The sequence below is a fragment of the Amblyomma americanum genome, chromosome 11 (assembly GCF_052857255.1).
Source record: "Amblyomma americanum isolate KBUSLIRL-KWMA chromosome 11, ASM5285725v1, whole genome shotgun sequence".
NCBI classification, from domain to species: Eukaryota; Metazoa; Arthropoda; class Arachnida; order Ixodida; family Ixodidae; genus Amblyomma; species Amblyomma americanum.
The window spans coordinates 13,538,941-13,559,851 of NC_135507.1; the positions used below are offsets into that span (position 1 = coordinate 13,538,941).

Below are 20,911 nucleotides of genomic sequence, written 5' to 3' on the forward strand. Positions count from 1 at the left end.
ATTAACTAGTTAATTACTCCACAATCTGATAAGAAAGTTAATCCAGCCGTTTAAATATTTTATAACTGAATAAAATTATCAATTGAATTAGATTACATTAATTTGTCCATTTCATCATGAAGAGTTCGTATCTGTGCTTCAAGTCCACGGCTTAGGCATAAAGAAACAAAAACACAGCACCATAATGGGCAACAGTAAGAGAAGTGCTTTCGCATCACTGCACATATGCAGACAAGTTCGCCCCCGGAAATTTTTCCTTTATTTTTTTCAAAGACATTTTTTTCAAAAACAATAGGCAACATATTACAACAAAGAAAAACCAAAACAGCGCTCAGAACACAACGTATGCCAGGTGTTACGAAAACAAACCGATTGAAAACCTGACGGCAAAGACTTCAACGACGCCTAGAACACGCAGCGAAACAAGTTGACAAACCGTGGCACCACACGCGCGCCCTTTACAATCGGCAATGGTGTTTAAAGCCCGGACAGAAATTACGCTCGGCCCCTTTGTCTCTATCCACGCTCTGAACAGGCGGCAGGAACAAGTTCCTGCTCTCAAGCGACTAGCAAACAGCGTCAGAAATGCGGTGACGCGGGTGGACGAGGAGGTGGGACTCGCTGGCAGCAGTCGGCGCCGACCTCTGGTGACTCTAAGTCGGCCGCTAGAGCGCTGCGTAGCACTCGATGATGACTGCGCGAGGGTCGTCCGCGGAGCGCCTCGCATTCCGCACTACGTACGGCCTGCCATTCAGGCGAATCGCGTCCAACTCTACCCGTGGCATTCCCTGTTGTTGGGGGCGGCAACTGCGCAGCAGTGGCTGTTCGTGCTCTGACAGCAGGTCCTCGTGCAGTAGTGACTGTCGATCCTGTTGTGACGACAGTCCCTGTGGTGAAGCCGGTCTCTCGCGTCGTGACAGAGGTTCCTGCCGACTCAGCGGTGGTTCTCTTTGAGGCAACAGCTGTACGAAGCTGGCGTCCGTCGGTGTCCATTGCAATTCTGGCCCTTGCCATGCCGAGTGAATTATGGTTGGCGGTCTTGGCGGAGATTGAATGCCGTAGGGACGACCCGAATAAAAGTTGTCCTCGGAAAGTACATTCCCGACCCTGGCGTGTGGGTCCCAGCTGAGGCTGTAGTTGTCACCCGGCCCTGCGGTGTGGAAGGAGGTTGCGACAACGAGCTAAGTATAGAGGCTCAAGATGCTTTATAGGATGGGATGGGATGTGATCGGATGGATGTTCAAGATGCATTATTTTATAAAAATCATATGTCGACACATCCTATTAGCATTAATGAACTTAGTAGTTAAGGAATTGTTTTCAATTATTGGCTATCAATTAAACGTCCTCAATGGTTGCGATTATTGATTGCAATTATATTACCCATTTTCTTCCTTTTTGCTCTTGGTTATTAATCACATTTACTGCATTTACATCTCCTTTTACTCCAATCACATATTCGTTTTAAAATTTGGCGCCAGGTCTGCTTTCCCATCTGCCTACTATATCACCGTCCAGCCTAACAAAATTTGGTTCTAACGCTTAATAACTCTATATCACTCAAACTTCTTCGCTTAAGTATCACTCATGAAACACATTTCATGTCGTTTGAAACTTTAATTCAACTCATTTGCCTATTTTCGCACCCTTTTGCCGTCCACGGTACTTTTCCCATCCACTCACTATATCGACGTCCACGCTATTTCGTCGGTTTATCGACATTTTTGGCTCTAATTAACTATTCATCCTATCGACACAATTTTTTTTTCTCATCATCCTCACATCATGCTCTTTCGATTACAACCATTCGTTTGATCCTACCTATTCTAAGACCGTCACAACGTATGCGGATGCGTTTTGATGACATGACCTCACTGATACAGCCAATTTATGCATTTATAACGTACAAAACAACATACTGCATATTCCCTCTCAATAGCTTGCACCATGAGATAAGCTTTATTTTCGAGCAACATACTGTACATTCCTTCTCAAAAGCTTGCGCCACGAGATAAGCTTTATTTTCGGACAGTAACAATGTCATCATAAACGGCTCCTTTGAATACTTTTTCTTTCCTGACAACTGCGTTAGACTGGACAGCCTCAATAACGATGTGACACTAAGGTGACTGGCATGCTCGGAAGCACGCAGACACTGAGTTTTTCATCGTTCTCACTTCGAGACCACTGGCGTTCATCTCACGTAAGCACTCTTTAATGTTCTTTTTATTTTATACCGATGGGAAATATATTGCTACAATCTTGGCACGTCACATTATAGGGTACGACGATATGACAGCTCGCCACATGCTTTCCACGGCCTTCAAGCCGAATAATTAAAATTCGCGGCGTAGTATTGCCAGAGATACATCCACACGGAAATGGGGCATTGTAAGGGTGCTTACTTCGGCGTCCGTATGGTGGCTGCATCTCTTGCTGAGCGTAGTCCTGCAACGATGGTACGTGCAGTGCGTAGAAACGTTCCGCGTTGCCATGAGGCCATCCCACAAACTGCCGCTGCGGTTGCAGCTGCGGCTGTGGCTGCGGAGCGTAGTCCTGCAACGATGGTACGTGCAGTGCGTAGAGACGTTCCGCGTTGCCATGAGGCCATCCCACAAACTGCCGCTGCGGTTGCAGCTGCGGCTGTGGCTGCGGCTGGTGCGGTTCTCTTGAACGGCCGACCACCGCCGGAAGCGCCGTCTGTGGAGACGTGGCCGTGCCGATCAGCGGTGGGGCGGTGCTGGGCCTTGCCGCTGGTTCCTGCACGCAGTGAGCAGACGATGGCACTCGGTAGGGAAGTTACAGAAGGTGGCCGATATGGATGCACGCATGGTTGAGCCCCTTTGAAACGAGGTGCCCGGTGGCAGTTGCCACCATGTTAATTCACTTTTTCTTTATATTCCTTAAACGATGCTATAAATCGGTTCACGTATTTGTCATTTCGTTCAAATACATTTTTAATCCTACCCTTCTGACATTGTCCCCTCTCTGCTTTTGCGCCAATGATCTTCTTAACGCCTTTTGCTAACTTTATTATGGATGGATAGGTGGATGGATCGATAAAGCTGAACCTTTTAAATCAGGCGATGGCTCAAGCCACCTAGCCACGACTTATGAAATTTTGGTCTTGTCTTGATTTTAGCATTATAATGCACAGCTTCAGCGCCGCCAGCGGCGACCAGAGACAACTCCCGACTGCGCGCTTCAACGCCACCGCTGAATGTCCCCCTGGCGCTCAGCATAGGGGGCAAATGATGAATGGGTTAGGGCAATGCCGTGTGGAACAGATGGAGGATGATAAGCTCCTGGTTTTCGGTGAGTCTTGCTGTGCTCTCCTTGTTATATTAGAGTAACATACCGCAATATCAGTAACGTGATATTGCACCGGCACTGGGCTACTCGAAAAGTGCTTTGCACCCGTCGTTCAGAAAAAGGTTTCCAATGACCTTCATGACGAGTAGCGCACGAAATATGTTTTTTGAAAAGCATATAGGTGATGCGATGAAGCGGTCACAAAGTGACAGCATACTAAACGCTGTAAATTCATCATTAATTTAAATTTCATGGGTGCACTTAAATCTGCTCAAGTGCGCTAATGCGAAAGCATTTCTCTTACTGCTGCCGATTATGTTGCTGCGTGTTCGTTTATGTTTTTGCCGTTTTTAAGTCGTATTTTCGCTCTAACCTGGCCCAGTGGTTAAGTCGGTCTTATACTAAGCCGGAGTACCCCGGTTCGAACCCGAGCGCGGGGTCCGCGTTTCGGTGGAGGCGAAACGCAAAAAGGCGCCCGTGTGCTTTCTTCTTTTACTGCCTTCTTTATCCCTTCTCATACGACGCGGTTCGGGTGTTCACCGAGATATGCGAAACAGTTACTGCCTGCTTTCTTTTCCTCAAAACAAATTTTCAATTTACCACATCCAAAGACGTGCGTCCCGATACTAGAGCGTCTAGCAAGCACACCAAGGTACTAATTAATTAGTTTGTTGAATTAACGGATGAGATAAATCCACAAATTCAATTAGCTATGAATGTCTGAAAAAGCAATTCACTAATTGGACTAGTTAATGAATTCGGGTAATTAATTGCCAAATAACAATTCGGGTGAATTATTTGAATGTAACTGTGATTAATTCAGTAATCAAGGAATTCATCGGTGCGATTAAATTACCGATTGATTTAACCTAATTATCTATTTCGACTAATTTGTAGAATAAATTAAAAGATTTGGCCAACTAATAATTTGTGCTAATTACAAGATTATTTAATCAACTATTTTAAAAATTACCACCATAACGTATGATTGACAGTTCGTGCGTGCACCCTCTGATGACACGCTCTGTCGACACGCTCAGATTACAGGTCCTCTACATGTCACTCATGAGACAAGAAATGCTTTCGCATTGAAATCCATATTGTCACCACTGTTAGCGTGCATGTGTCCATACACAACTTAGGGGCGGGTTTACTGATTGATTATTTCATTTGGTAGAATTCTCGTACCACGCGCGTGTTACGAAACTTCGACGACAGCGGGTGTAATTAAGCCCACAACATTGTCACACTCGACGGAAAACTCTTCTCTGGCTCCCAATTTTGCAGCCGACAAGTAGAACAAGAACATTAATCAATTTCGCAATGCACTCCGCGTAATTCGTTAACTGTAATACCAACTAGCCCGGAAAGATGTGAACAGATGCCGTGCGAAGTGCCTTGTCGATGGCACGTAATGAGGGACTGGTCCATACTTTGATGAAACCCGTGAGTTTTCCTGGCTGTTCAGCCGAGAACCACCATTATGAGCGAATATTGTACCAAATTAAGCCCTATGACCATGGCTGTCTTAAGCACTCCGAGAATAAAAGCACGTTTTTCGAGCTTAAGCCACCCTCTTGCAGCGCTTCAATGTGAAGCCACGAATTTCTGACCACAAACCGATTTAGGCAGGGCAGGCTGAATGAGGAAACGTGCACACGTTTTTCAAGAAGAGTCTGCCGTCACGTTCGACAATGCGGTACAAAACGATATGCAAATGAACCAATTGAAGATACGAGGCTTGCGCACAGTGAAAGAGTGAAGCGGTTTTCAGGGTGCCGATAGCACGTACCTGCACGGGTAAGGGACCTGGACAGTTGACCGTCGGAGTTTCTTTGAGGCCGGTGCACATGCCCACCGGTGTCGGCTCTGTACGAGCTGGAGCCGAGCTCGAGACGCCTGTGTCCCTGTACTGTGGCGTCGGCGACGGTGGATTAGAATCCGAGGGAGACGACTTCGGCGTCGCCTGCGTCGTCCGTGACAGCAGTACCGGCAGAGGCGAGCTTGAGGTACTCGTCTCTTCCTGGCCCTGCGATGAGACAATTGGCACCTGCGACGCTCCAGCCGTGGGCACCGATGACATTCTGATGTCTCTCGGAGGCTCCAAGTCCGGCGGTGTCCTCGCAGGGGAAGGCACCGGCCCCAGGCCGCTAGCGAAATTCAATGCTTCCGCTGTCTCATTTGGTCGGCCCTGCTCTTCTTTCTTGGGCATGATCCATTGGCGAGGTCTGTATTTAGGAAACCAGCAGGTCCTCCGCAAAGTGGTTAACGAAAATCCGGTTGCCTCATTACTCTCGTGAAAAAAGAACACCGTCACACACATCACTCATCTCACATCATGGAACGATAAAGGGCTGGCTTTGCCTCCTGAAGGCAGCCACACTCATCGTGGGGCAGTGAAAACCCCATAAACAGCGAGGTACTTGTAAGAATACTTGCAAAGGCCGACAAGGATTATCTAAGGATATATTGAATATTTTCCTCTCCTCTGAAGGATTTGCGGCTTCTTATGTGTTAGAAACGAATGGAGTGGGAACAAAAGATGCCCGCTTAGCCTGCAGAGGCGTTTGTTCATAATTATTTGCACAGATGGAGAGAATACAGCCCTTGAAGTGCACTATACGACCACAGGGGTTTGCGTTGCGATGAAGTGTGCATGAACTTCCTGAAGCATATATTTTTAGAGAGCAGCTTTTAGGTGCCCGTTTCTGGCTTGTGCCTCGTCGTCGTTGACGTCGGCGTAACCGGCAGCTACAGTAAAGCGATGAATGTGGAAAACGTAGCAGTCGAAGAGAGAAAGGTAGAAGCGTATGCTGGAAAGTGAAGATGAAGGATAGAGCGGATGGAGGCTGAAAGAGGTCGCGCTAATTTTGCGTAATGGCTTGGTAATCTACTTTACAGATAGCCGTCATATACTTAGCACATGTGCCGAAACAGCCTGCGCAACAGCAACTGGTTAAAAGAAGCTTATTTGACATTCACAAGAAAACGAGGAGTCACAACGGGGAACATACAGAACAACAGAAAAGACGCATATCACAAATGAAACCATGAGAAAAACACACTAGCAGAGTAGCAAAAGCAAATGTGGTGGATGCGGTAGCAAGTAGCAACCCCAGCAACCCCTCCGTAACTGGCTGCTGGTGCTGCTGTTGTGCAGGGGCCTACCTACTTGCTCAAGCCGAGCCACAATCGCTGCCACGTGCCGAAGAGAAGACGCGCGCTAGTATGCCTTGGGCTGGTCCCAGAGGCAGTGCATTACTGGGCTGACCCTTTCGAGAGTGCTTAAAGCACCCCGCCGTATTTAAAAAAATAAGGTTAATATCCGTTATTCGCGGCACAAATTGGAGGTTCTATGAAAAACGGCGCACTGCCTTGCCCAAGTGAGGCGGTTCCTTGCGCAATTAAGACTGTGGGCCCCTTAATTTTCGCACACTACCGTGGCCGATTATATTCAAATCAGTGTAAGATCTACAACTAAACTGCTAGTAGCAACTTGAGTGAACTGTGAATCCACTCGTCGAACCGTCAACCAGCAAATACAGCGGCGTCTATGGGGGGCGTCTAAAGGGGCCGTTAAAGGCGTACACGCTGTTTCCCGTGGAAACGGGCACGCGCTGCTTTGAATGTGCGGGCCACTCGCCTAGTGGCCCGCTTCAGACAAAGACTAGTCCTCTGTGTCTTCAGCGTTCTTATATGAAGCAATAAGAGAAGTCATGTCCAACATTCTTGGACAAAATTTTTAAATATTAGAAAGCTGTAAGATGCGGCTATAGACATATTGATGGTAATTGGCCAATTCTTCAGATATGTAGCAAAATCTTCTTTTTACAGTGTTTCCATCGCTCAGATTAAGCAGTTAAAATTGACATAAAGAACCAATGGGGAACGCTTTTGACGTTAGCGAAAACGTTAATACCAAAAACAAAATCAAGCCTGATCACTAGAGATGTGCAGTTATATTGTTTGTTATAGTGAAATCGTACAATATATGAAAAAAATTGCGCTCATAAACACATTGCCGTCCACAAATGCAATTGTCAAGAATTAATCACAAAGTGAAAAAGGGAAGGGAAAGCCTCAGGGTGCTTGCCAACGTTTCGACAAGAGGACCGGTCTTCGTCTGGGCGGGTATGAGGTTGCAGCGCGTCCTCGCAGGGAGCAGAAGACGCGGGAGAGGACGCCGTAAGGCAAGGGCTGCATAGTCGTGCTGTACACCACTGGTGAGGTTTCGTTTAGTTCGATAGATGTGAGGCCTAGTGCGAGAAACGACATGGTTCGCATAGCTACAGTCATCCAAGTATTTTGCCCGAATATGTCGCAAAAACAAGGTGCCTTAAAATTTCGCATCAGGTAGTACTGAAATCGTCGGCCAAGTTCTTGTTACTATTACCGTGAATTTGGCTTCGTTTACTCGAGAAGAAAAATACTCTCTCAATATTTCTAGTTAACGAACTCCTGCGCCAGCGGCTGTTAGTCTGTCAACGCGGACTTTCTAACTTCATCCGCCCACCGGACCTTATGCTGCTTACTGCTATGTTTGGCTTTAATTAGAAGCGACTGCACTCCCCGAAGACACACTTGCTTATTTGTGCTCAGCAGTGCACGCCCTGTGCATGTCCATTTCGACTTCCTGATTTGTTAGAAGCAAATAAACTTGCGAGAGCGTTCCGTCACACACAACGCGCGACAGAGACACGTATGCGTACCTTTCACTGTAGTTGAGAGACCAGAAGGTCTTCCTGGCTTTGCTGCAGGGCACCTTGATAAACCACTGCTGGCCGAGGGCAGTGCGCACCGCGCGCTGCGACAGTTCACAGCAATGTGAAGGACATTTCAAATAAGTATCAAGGCCGCTCTCGAAACAGTTACAAAAAGAAAAAAGACAGGAGTGGGCACTTAAGCTCCGCATTAAGGGTATGACGCGATGGCAAAGTGGATTAATTGCTATATATGTCGAAAGTCATTCTTTACATTCATAGGTGTCCCACCTGCCTCCTAGATTTCTCTCTTGGCACCACCTGCTCACAACGCCGGAAATGGCACAGTAACTGTCTCACATATCAGCTGACACCTGAACGGCGCAGTAAGAGAATGGCTAAAGGAGGTGGTGCGAGAAGAAAGGAATAAAGAGGTGCCGTTGTGGAGGAGACCAGAATAACTTCGACCACCTGGGGATCTTTGACGTGCGCTGACATCTCCACAGCGCACGGGTGCCTTTTGCGTGTCGCCTCCATCGAAACGCTGCCGCCTCGGTCGGGTTCGAACCCTGGTACTCTGATTAGTGGTAGTGAGATGAATTCACTCAAGGCTGTTGTGATCAGGTCTGCGGGAGACGGCTGAGGGCAGCCGCAAAACGGTAACAACGCCGCTCCGAAGGAGCGACGGCGTTGCGTGGAGTACACGACCGCGTTTCATCGAACGGTCATCGTGAAGAGCTGGCTCTGTACAGACAACGTGCCAACGGCGTGGCGTTGAACGTGAGCCAAAAGATCCCCCAATACCCCTCACCCGCGAGCTAATTGTTTCTCCACCGGCTCTGATTGGAGGCTGTGATTGCGCGCTGCGCCGCTGAGCCGGGATACCCGGCTTCGAACTCGGCCGCGGCGGTGGCGATTCGTTGGAGGCGGAAGGCAAAATGCGCCCGTGTACTGTGCGATACATATGCGTGTAAAGATCTCCAGATGGTCGAAATTATTCCGGGGCCCTCTACCAAGTTTCCTCTATCTATCTCTTCCTTCATTCGCTACACCTTCGTGCCTTTCCTCATGGCGGAGTTGAGTTGTCCACCGAGGGGTGAGACAGTTACTGTGACTTCCATTTCCTCAAAAACCAAATATAGTCAACTCTTTACCCGCCGCGGTGGCCCAGTGGTTAGGGCGCTCGGCTACTGATCCGGAGTCCGCGGGTTCGAACCCGACCTCGGCAGCTGCGTTTTTATGGAGGCAGAACGCTAACGCGCCCGTGTGCTGTGCGATGTCAGTGCTCGTTAAAGATCCCCAGGTGGCCGAAATTATTCCGGAGCCCTCCACTACGCCACCTCTTTCTTCCATTCTTCTTTTACTCCCTACTTTATCCCTATCTCAAGGCGTGGTTCAGGTGTTCAACGATATATGAGACATACTGCGCCATTTCATTTCCGCAAAAACAATTATTACTCCACTCTTCCCCCCCCCCTCTCCGGAGTCGAAGCTTTAAACTTGCAACAGTGGTAATTATTATGGCAGTTATAATGATAAAGCACGAAAACTGACAAGACTCTTACCACTATCTAATTCGAGATTCGGGAAGATCTGTTTAGATGTGGTCTTTTCGTAATGCACTGAAGAAAAGAAATTGAGGAGGCCACGAATATCTGTAGAGTTATAGAGCACTATTTTCATTTTTCAGGCATACTCGCCCTCGTAGGACTTCCCTCCCAGTCCTTGATAGTCACAACGGAAGCGTCGCGACCTGATAATTGGCAAGAGATGTGTTCGAGGTGTCGGACCAATGTATGATTATGCGAGACGAAGTTTATGATGCGTTTCGGGATGTCGTCACTGCAGTGGAAGGAGTTACGAGGGAGAGGAACTACACTGTCAGACGTCACGTCATTGGTTTAGGACCACTCATTCGGGTGTGTTGCTATGCGCGTCCTAGTGACGTTAAGAGTGACGTTAGGGCAATTTCCTCTTCCTTCCTCATGGTGACCACGCTCCTGTAACGCCGACTATACTGCTGCTACTACTACTACTACTACTACTACTAGTACTACGACTACGACTACTACTACTAATACTACTACTACGCTAAACCTAGGGAACGAGCCTCAAACAGCTCACGGTTTAGACTATGAAAGGGGAGTGTTAGCTAAATTGTAGTCAATGCTTACATCCCGCTTCCAGGACAAGAGTAGAAAATGTTTCGTGTCTGCAGTAATGCATCCTAGGGTTTGCAGGGCCCGGTTTCCCCGACAGTAGTTTTTCGTCAGCACTGCAGAGCTCAGCTGAACAACACAGGTTCTCTAACCTCAGCTGGATAATGATAAATAGCTTGGATTTATTTGTAAGCGCACATTGGGTACACGGCCATTTTTAGCTTATAACTGCGTACACCACCGCATAGATAAGAGGTTAAGTATGTCACCTCACTGAGTTCAAAAGGGTAGAAAGATGAACAAGAGGAATAAGAAGGTATTTCGAAAAGAATACAGAGTTTGCTGGAATAGCAGCTCCCGTTAGAAGAATATTTTCTTGTAAATATATTTTGCAAATTATTTTTTGTTCCTTTTTTCCTCTTAAAGTCACCTCCACTAGGCAGACCAGCATGTCGGTGGTTTTAAATACATTGTCAAAAAGTAGTCTCTTCCAAAAAATGGCCCTTCTCATTCACTCTTCTCCTTTCTCTATTTCCTAGCTCCGCTCACCGTAAATGCGGCCTGGCCGTCCTTGTCCACGAAGCGGAAGAACGGGAACTTGTTCCTGCGCATTGGGGAGGCAGGTTAGAGAGAACACCCAAATGACGAGTGACGATTCAGAGTAACTTTAGTTATCGAGCTACATGTGTTGCTCATATCACTCGTACTGAGAAGCGCAGTTCGTTTAGGACGTTTTAAGTTTGGCACATCTTGAAGACAGCCGCTCACACGCGAGACAAAATGCCTGAAATGCACGTCACGTGGGGTCCTCCCGGACTGCTGCTTCATACAGTCTCCGTGACGTGCCGCAGTCCGTCAGGACCCCACGTGACCATACTGAGCCGGGGGAGACCCAGAACTTAGCAAGGGGAAAGTGTGGGACTGGGGGACACGAAATGTCTGGATTTGTCATTTTTGGCTAGTTCAATAAGCATTGAAACACTTAGGACACGGTGATGCAACCTGAGGTCTTCGCGATCAGGCAAGATACCTTCTAGATCGTTCGTGCGAAGAGGGGCTCACCTCAGTGCCTCGTAGATGTGTTGCACGCGCAACATTCGCCGCGGACTCTTGTGGATAATGTTAGCGACGTGCTGCACTATGTAGCCTGACGGCCTCCGAAGACAGGTGCCCGCGGGCAGCAGTTCTCCCAGGCGACCAGGTGGCGCCCTGTCCACCGTGCATGTGTCCTCAGTACTTCCTAAGTATAGACCAAGCCCAATGTGGCAAAAGAAGTAGTTCAGAGTTCAATCTGATGGAAAAGGCTTTGCAATATGCAACAGTTCTTAAGATCTAAAGCCCCTCCATGACGCTACCGCTTTAACTCGTCGGAAAAAAACGTCATGGAGGGGCTTTATTAAGATCCGCCTCCAATCGCATGCTTAACTAGAGGCTTCGTGTTGAACGTCATTTTTTTTATCCTTGCAGTCCCGGTATAAATCGAAAGCCAGTGCTGTGGTGTTGCACTATTGCACATGCCCCTGCGTTCTGTGTCTGTTCCCCCCTACTCCCTTCCTGTATTATTAACAGTAATGATTATGAAAATGCAAACCATTTTTTTTAAATCTCTGCTGATTCGCGGTAAAAGTTACGACCCTGAACTCCTTGACGGACATCGAAAAGCGTTTAATACCCTTTTTGCATTAAATCAAGCACTCACAACGTTGGAAACATATTGCTAGCGGCTTTACCTCACACGATTTACAAATGATATATAAGTTATATTGATTAATAACTATTTGTCCTGCCCATCCTAAGTTACGCGTGGATGAGATCCCGATATTTTAAAGCGCAGGAAGACATGATGTGCTGCTTCTGTCAAAAACTATCTGTAGTCGTAACGTTTCCAGCGGACATGTATGGGGTTTAGTACATGAAATGGGGGTGCACGGGGAGGGCTGCCCAGTTGTATCAAATTCGCCTTGTCAGCATAGGGGATGACTTGGCAAATCATTCATGCGTCAGATGCTCAGAAAATAAGGAGCGCCGTTTCTGTTAGCTGTAGAAAGACGACCGCAATCCTACCACTTAGTAGAAGACACAACCCCATACCCAGAGTGTATAGGGCTGAATCCACTAGAACATTAATCGTGGCCGGCCGCAACCACCACCACGCTAACAACGAAAATTACACGGTTGTGGGGCAATCCGTCAATAATTATTAAGTAAATAATACACAAGAACGATGTCAACCTCACTGCAATGTCGCGTGACGTCATGGAGAGCGCGCCTGTGCACACTTTGAGCTGCGCTTGTTAAGGCGGTCTGATAAAAGGCGCAAGCAGTATAACAACGCAAGGAAAAATGTCTGCCATTACAGCAGACTTCTGCTGTATTTTGACGTTGACCTTTAGTAACAAAACTTTTTGTAGTGAGAATGAAATTTTCAGTACTATCGTGCAGTTCATTGTCGTACGAGAAAGAACCACAGAAAAGTATCAATTATATATACTGGAGTGCTGCAGAAAAATAGTAAAATACTACATAAAATCATCATTCATTGCCGCAAACATATAGAACACACTGCCATATTTTGGGCACGATCCGGTAAGTTTTTTTCGACTGGAAATCCATATATTGGCGCCATGACACTGTGCACTTGCATGGCGGCCACTCTGACGTCAGGATGAGCCAAGCATACATATCCGCACACATACGGGACTCAGCGTCAGTACATATACAACCCCACTACCATAAGCATTTGCTATTTTCGCTGATTCTAAGTGAATGACAAATACATTGACTGCGGCATCCCGTATCTGTGGGCCAGGTTTGCTCTGCGCAGCCACCCATTTCACGAGGGGTCGAGCACTAACGGCTCAAATGCAAACACGCACAACCATGCGCTTATTGTGACGAGCATCAGAGCGAGGATCGTCACTATAGCTTTAGGATTGCGTCTACATGTGCTCCCGGGGGAGTACAGTTCTAACCATGTTAAAGGCAATCCGAAATACCGGATTGCCAGCTGTTTGCTATGCACGTGAAGTGGTAGCTATGTGGTTAGGTAGAGAGACCATCTGCGGGTGCAAGTGCACAGTAGACATCCGATATCTTGGTGTACGCCCACGCTAATACGTCTGTGCTATTCTCAAGCTCTCTAATTGGAGCAGCCGCTAGCCGTTACTAGTGGCAGAGCTTGGAAGCTTTCCGGCTCTACATAAAGGGACCTCTACGGACGCGGTTCGAGGCACACATCGTTTTCATAACGGGACCTAAGGTGAAGGGTTTTACTATCCTGTTCACATGGTAACGAATCCGTTCTGCCGACTTCCCTTACCTACATTGGTCCAGAGACTACAGGTTGTTCACCTTGGAGACCTGGTGCGGATATGTGCATGGTCCGGGACGAAAATAACACTGCCTACCTCGGATTTTAATTGGCCGACAGGAGTGCACCGGACAGCACATGTGGCACACAGCTCTCACTCACCGCGGCGTCTCTTCTTCGTGCTTGGTTCGCCGCAGCGGTGTTGGTGGCCATCACAAGACGGAACGTCGCTCGCTGCTTGTACTACGGTGCTCATGTCCGGCATGATGCTGGACACGTAGGCATTGGAGAGCGCATTGGTCTCCTCTTCGACCTGTGGCAGGGACGACGAGGACAGGTCACAATGCGCTAGGCTCTGCAAAAACTCAACTCCAAAGAGAAACACTACTAACGGAGCTATAAATTAAGCCTACTAATGATGCCTCACCGAGCAGCCGAAAATTGGCGTAGTATTCGTGAGCTCTACTCAGCACGAGTACTTTCGTGTAATAGACTCCCTTTAAGACTCAATAAAAGGGTGATCGGCTCAATAATAACTTACTACTATTACAACCGCACGGAGGAAGGTCTCAGAGCGGAATGGTCTGGGAATTGTGATAGGTCGCAACCGAAAATAACGCTCTTCTACTGCCAGAACACACGCTGCGTATGTGGGCAAGGGCTTCAAGAGACGTGGACGGACGCTGTAGAAAGCGTGATAATGTCACGTTATTTTCGACTATGTAATTATCTGACCACAGATCACGTGACATAATGACGTCGCCTAGAGTGCTCACTCCCCAGCCTGTGCATCTCTTAAGGCGCTGCCAGGCCCACCAGGACAACTGACTCGAGATCACATGAGCGTACGGCTACACGTAGTCATTTTGTCGTCAGGTCATTTTGGAGAGCCCTATCAGGAGTATACGTGATCTGAAGGCAGGGGCGCTTTAAGGTGTACTGCACAGGTATCATAATTTTTTCCCTCTGAATACAAGGCGAGAGCTTTGGAGTTCCTTCGATATCAAGTCGTCACGCAACAAGAAAAGGACAATTAGTCAATAAGTATACGCACTGAAACATGCACCTAGTGATAGTGACGTCATAGGCATATGGTGAAGTCCTTTAGGTCAAACGCCCTTAAGTTGAATGCATTCAGGGTAAAGGCCTTCTGGGTAAAGCACTTTAGGTTTAAGGCTTTTATGTGAACGGTTTTTATGGTAAAGGCCATTTGGTCAAATGATGCTTTCGCATTTTTTCAGTATCACCACATTCTAGACTTATGCCAGTTTTTAGCGATCAGGACGGCAAACTGCTGTCGCACAATCCTCCATAATCTACTTTGCATATAGTGGTTTGAATTTGCTTGCAGTGGGTGGCACTCTTTGAATTGTCCTTTGTGGACGCACGACATCCGGTGCCGTTATCACCGTCTCGGCCAAAAAGGAAACGTACGCTGTCACACCAGTCGTCAGAGAGGTTATGGCGTGATGATAACTCTAGTGCTTCTGCATTAAATGAAAAGTGAGGAGCGTGGAGGATGGAGCAAGAAGGAAGGACGCGCGGGGTGCAAGACTATACTCTGGCGCTCTAACATGAAGCTCTCAGGAAGGTTGCAAGCAGTCATAGACGACCAAAACTGCAGGCACTTAGAACACCTCTGCGAGATATAACAAAAATGTGGCCAAGTCGTTTAAATGGCGGACTCTAGAAACAAGCGAGGCGTTTCCTACAGGAGGATGAGGTCCCTAGTATTTCGCCTCCACCGAAATGCAACCGCCGCGGCCAGGATCGAACCTGCGTCTCTCGGGTCCGTGGTAGTTGTCCAATGAGAACTTAATCCTTCAGCTGCTAAAGATGCTGGACTCGAATAATATCCAGGAGAAAAACCCCCACTCAGAAACGTGCCACTTGTGAATTACATAACGAGGTGCCATGTCAAAGTGACTGTTTTTAATGCGGAAGCATTAGATGGCTGTGTCCCCGAATTCCGTGTCAACAAAGCATTCTCCGCAGGATTACGTTGTTCGGTGAAGATAAATGTTAAAAAGTTTCGTTGTGTTGGATAGTGTGTGATGAGATTTCGCTTTGAGAAAATTTTGGTTGATGTAGTAAAATTAGTTAATTAAACGCGAAATCACACTTGGACGTAACAATAGCCACAGACGTCGACATAGCTTCTCTGCCCGATAGTGTAGTTTTATGCTGATATATATGTAAAAGTTTGATTGTGTTATATAGTGCGTGATGAGGTCATCCTATGGGGAAAGTCTGGTTGATGAATTGTAAATAGTTAATTAAACGCGAAAATCACACTTTGACGTGACAAAGCCCGTGTTTTTGTGCGCGTTTCGTGTCAGCAAAACATTCTCCGCACGATTACGTCGTTCTGTGAAGATAAATGTGCACAACTTTGACTCTGTTTGTGCATGATGAGATCTTGCTGCAGAAAGCATTTCGTCGATGAATTGCAATTACCTAATTAATTACACTTCGACGACACAATAGCCACGGACGTCGACATAGTACTTGGACGTGATAAGTAAAACTGACAAATAAAAGGAATACAAGAAACATAAAAATAAGTGAAAGGAAACAAAAATGAAGAAAGTAAAAATAAAACATAAAAATATAAATAGATAATAATAATAATAATTGGTTTTTGTGGAAAGGAAATGGCGCAGTATCTGTCTCATATATCGCTGGACACCTGAACCGCGGCCGTAAGGGAAGGAATAAAGGAGGGAGTGAAAGAAGAAAGGAAGAATGAGGTGCCATAGTGGAGGGCTCCGGTATAATTTCGACCACCTGGGGATCTTTAACGTGCACTGACATCGCACAGCACAGGGGCGCCTTAGCGTTTTTCCTCCATAAAAACGCAGCGCCCTAACCACTGAGCCACCGCGGCGGGTGCGATGTATGTGCGCGTTAAAATCTTCAGACGGTCGAAATTATTCCGGGGCCCTCCACCACGGCATCTCTATCATCTCTTTCTTCATTCACTATCACCTTCATGCCTTCCCTCATGGCGCAGTTGAGTTGCCCACGGAGGAGTGACACTGTACCTGTCCCTTCCATTCCAGTTCGCACGGGCATCCTCTGATGTCACGCTCAGTCGACACGCTTTGATTACAGGTCCTGTACATGTGACTCGTGAGACAAGAAATGCATTTGCTTTAAAATCCATATTGTCACCACTGTTAGCGTGCATGTGTCCATAGACAACTTAGGGGCGGCTTTACTGATTGTATATTTCATTTGGTAGAATTCTCGTACCACGCGCGTGTTACGAAACTTCGACGACAGCGGGTGTAATTAAGCCCACAACATTGTCACACTCGACGGAAAACTCTTCCCTGGCTTCCAATCTTGCAGCCGACAAGTAAAACAAGAACATTAATCAATTTCGCAAAGCACTCAGCGTAATTCATTGATTGTAATGCCAACCAGCCCGGAAAGATGTGAACAGACGCCGTGCGAAGTGCCTTGTCGATGGCACTTAATGAAGGGCTGGTCCATACCTGGATGAAACCCGTGAGTTTTCCTGGCTGTTGAGCCGAGAGCCACCATTATGAGTGAATATTGTACCAAACTAAGCCCTATGACCATGGCTGTCTTAAGCACTCCGAGAATAAAAGCACGTTTTTCGAGCTTAAACCACCCTCTTGCAGCGCTTCAATGTGAAGCCACGAATTTCTGACCCCCCGTCGCGGTGGCTCAGTGGTTAGGGCGCTCGACTACTGATCCGGAGTTCCCGGGTTCGAACCCGACCGCGGCGGCAGCGTTTTTATGGAGGAAAAACGCTAAGGCGCCCGTGTGCTGTGCGATGTCAGTGCACGTTAAAGATCCCCAGGTGGTAGAAATTATTCCGGAGCCCTCCACTACGGCACCTATTCTTCCTTTCTTCTTTCACTCCCTCCTTTATCCCTTCCCTTACGGCACGGTTCAGGTGTCCAAAGATATATGAGACAGATACTGTGCCATTTCCTTTGCCCAAAAACCAATTATTATTATTATTTCTGACCACAAACCGATTCAGGCTGGGCAGGCTGAATGAGGAAACGTGCACACGTTTTTCAAGAAGGGTCTGCCGTCACGTTCGACAATGTGGTACAAAACGATATGCAAATGAACCAATTGAAGCCACGAGGCTACCGCGTGCATCAGCTTGTGCAAACGAGTCGTGAGATTCTGCCTTGCGCACAGTGAAAGAGTGAAGCGGTTTTCAGGGTGCCGATAGCACGTACCTGCACGGGTAAGGGACCTGGACAGCTGACCGTCTTAGTTTCTTTGAGGCCGGTGCACATGCCCACCGGTGTCGGCTCTGTACGAGCTGGAGCCGAGCTCGAGGCGCCGGTGTCCCTGTACTGTGGCGTCGGCGACGGTGGATTAGAATCCGAGGGAGACGACTTCGGCGTCGCCTGCGCCGTCCGTGACAGCAGTACCGGCAGAGGCGAGCCTGAGGTACTCGTCTCTTCCTGGCTCTGCGATGAGACATTTGGCACCTGCGACGCTCCAGCCGTGGGCACCGACGACATTTCGATGTCTCTCGGAGGCTCCAAGTCCGGCGGTGTCCTCGCAGGGGAAGGCACCGGCCCCAGGTCGCTAGCGAAATTCAATGCCTCCGCTGTCTCATTTGGTCGGCCCTGCTCTTCTTTCTTGGGCATGATCCAATCGTGAGGTCTGTATTAGGAAACCAGCAGGAGAAAAAAAGTTTGTGAGGAGTTCGGACACAAAGAAGCCTGTGAGGAGTTCGGACGCAAAGAAGCCCATGAAGAGGTGACCGGTCCTGTCAGACTTTAGCCACTACGTCTCAACAAAGATTCGAGGCACCGTTAATCTAAAGTGCCTTTCTCGCGCCTGACAGACTCTCCTGCTGAAGCTATTGCGTGCAGCAAGCCACCTGCGAATACCAAGGGGAGCACCTGAAACGAGCGCCGTTAAAAGGCCAGGGAAGTGTACTGCAGCGCTAAGAGGTTTCTGAGGCTTTCTTGGACGGAATCCGTAAACGCGCTGCGGTCTGCTACCATTAAGAAAATACGGTCATTTGCGGATGTCATGCCGGATAGAAACGAAAGCGCGGTGTTTTGCATTCGAGGCAAGTTGGGTTTCGCTGGGTTCTTCCGTGGCTACAATGACATTCGTTTTTCCGCTTGACGTATGCTCCCCAAGACAGGTGTGGAAGTCTACAGCTTCGTGGTCGCCTCCTGCAGGCGTCATCGCGTACCTCTTGAAGCGTCACTCGGGCGACAATGTCCACCAGTAGACACCACAGATGCCTCACTGACTCCTGCTAACCATAGCAATGAAGTCTCTAGCCTCACTGGTAGCCACCCTTGAGGGAAACCACGTACCATGGCCAAATTTGCTTTCGGGCATGTCTGAGCTAGAGTGGTCGCTCCTGTAACTCGAGGAACAGGCTTGGAACGTACGTGTGAATGTGCTCGTTATTTGTGTGCTTGTATCACAGTCAAGCAAAGTCTCCTGGCCGCGGCTACTGTGAGTGAACTCGGACCCGCCACCATTATTCGGTCTCAGGCAAATGTGGTTTGCTTCGTAGGCAAATGGGGCTTGCTTCTCGGGCATGTCATCGAGCCCTTACGGCGTCCTTAAAGGCCAAAATGTCTAGAGAGGTAAGGAAAGGGGTTCTCCTTACCTTGCAAAAATTTGTAGCTAAAGGAGTGCCATAAGTGCTCCGCAAAGCCGCCAACATAAACACCGTTGCCTCGTTACCGTCGTCAAAAGATAACACCGTCACTCACGCCAATGATCTCTCATCACGAAATGGTCAAAGGCTGGCTTTGCCTCCTGAAGGAAACGACACTCATCGTGGTGCAGTGAAAGCCCCATAAACAGAGAGGTACTTGTAAGGATACTTGCAAGAGCAGACAAAGATGATCCAAGGGTATAGGGAATCTTTTCCCTTCTTCTTAAGGACTTCCGGCTTCCTATGTGCTAGAAACGAATGGACTAGGAACAAACGCTCCGCGCTTAGCCTGGATAGGCAATCGTAAATAATTATTTACACAGATGGAGAGAAGGCAGCCCTTGAAGTGCACGATACGCCCACAGCGGGTTTGCGCTGCGATGAAGCGTGCATGAAGTTCCTGAAACATATATTTTTAGTAGCAGCTTTTAGGTGCCCGTTTCTGGCTTGCGCCTCAGCGTCGTTGTCGTCGGCGTAACCGGCAGCTACAGTAAAGCGATGAATGTGGAAAAGGTAGTAGTCGAAGAGAGAAAGGTAGAAGCGTATGATGGAAAGTGAAGATTAAGGATTCGGCAGAGGCTGAACGAGGTTGCGCTAATTTTGCGTAGTGGCTTCGTAATCTAGTTTATAGATAGCCGTCATACTTAGCACATGTGCCGAAACAGCCAGCTCAACAGCAACTGGCTACAAAAAGCTTATTTGACCTTCACAAGAAAACGAGGAGTCACAACGGGGAACATACAGAACAACAGAAAAGACGCATATCACAAATGAAACCATGAGAAAAACACTAGCAGAGCAGCAAAAGCAAATGTGGTGGACGCGGTAGGAAGCAGATACCGCAGCAACCCCTCTGTTACTGACGGAATAAATTGGAGGGTCCATGAAAAACGGCGCACTGCCTTGCCCAAATGAGGCGGTTCCTTGTGCAATAAAGACTCAATGCCCAATGTAATATCAATGTAAGATCTATCACTAAACTGCTAGTCGACATTTGAGTCAACCATGAATCTCCCGTCAAACAGTCAGCCAGCAAACAGAGGGGCGTCTATGGGGGCAGTTAATGGCGTAATAATAATAATAATAATAATAATAATAATAATAATAATAATAATAATAATAATAATAATAATTGGTTTTCTGGGAAATAAATTGGCGCAGTATCTGTCTCGTATATCGTTGGATACCTGAACCACGCCGTAAGAGAACAAAAAAAGGAGAGAGTGAAAAAAGAATGGAAAAGAGAGGTGCCGTAGTGGAGCCTGGAGGGCTCCGGAATAATTTCGACCACCTGGGGATCTTTAACGTGCACTGACATCATGCACTGACATCGCACAGCGCACGGGCGCCTTAGCGTTTTCCCTCCATAAAAACGCAGCCGCCGCAGTCGGGTTCGAACGCGGGAACTCCGAATCCAACCGCGGCGTCTGTACAGGCTGTTTCCCGTGGAAACGGGCACGCGCTACTTTGAATGTGCGGGCCACTCACCTAATGGCCCACTCCAGACAAAGACTTGTTCTGTGTGCCTTCAGCATTCTTAGTAGCGCTCGTGTTGTCGGTCTTATTCTACGTCCTTGTTTCTTGCGCTTTTACACTTCCACACTCCGTCGCTCCCATTCTGACTACCCCACAAGTTCAAAATTCCACATGCAAGCACCAAATCACTTCGACTCCTGGGCACGAGGGGCTCGAGGGAAACGAGGCCGCGGACAGTCTAGCGCGAGGATATACTAACTGACCGACT

General features: G+C 47.8%; 2 protein-coding genes across 2 annotated transcripts in view; both read right to left on the reverse strand.

The window, feature by feature from the left end:
* Positions 1-489: 489 nt before the first annotated feature.
* On the reverse strand, positions 490-5,524 carry LOC144110921 (uncharacterized). Its single transcript, XM_077643988.1, has 3 exons — positions 5,105-5,524; positions 2,406-2,760; positions 490-1,150 (listed from the first exon to the last, which is right to left on the reverse strand). The coding sequence occupies exons 1-3, from the start codon at positions 5,522-5,524 to the stop codon at positions 666-668; spliced, it is 1,260 nt and encodes a 419-aa protein (XP_077500114.1). The 3' UTR covers positions 490-665.
* A 468-nt stretch (positions 5,525-5,992) lies between these two features.
* The window catches only part of LOC144110922 (uncharacterized), a 33,010-nt gene continuing 18,091 nt past the window's right edge, over positions 5,993-20,911 (reverse strand). Inside the window, exons 7-12 of the mRNA XM_077643990.1 lie at positions 17,708-18,143; positions 13,644-13,794; positions 11,234-11,411; positions 10,721-10,775; positions 8,022-8,116; positions 5,993-6,125 (exon numbers count right to left, since the gene is read on the reverse strand). Of these exons, the coding sequence (XP_077500116.1) occupies positions 5,993-6,125; positions 8,022-8,116; positions 10,721-10,775; positions 11,234-11,411; positions 13,644-13,794; positions 17,708-18,143 (1,048 nt within the window). The remainder of the gene's footprint in view (positions 6,126-8,021; positions 8,117-10,720; positions 10,776-11,233; positions 11,412-13,643; positions 13,795-17,707; positions 18,144-20,911) is intronic.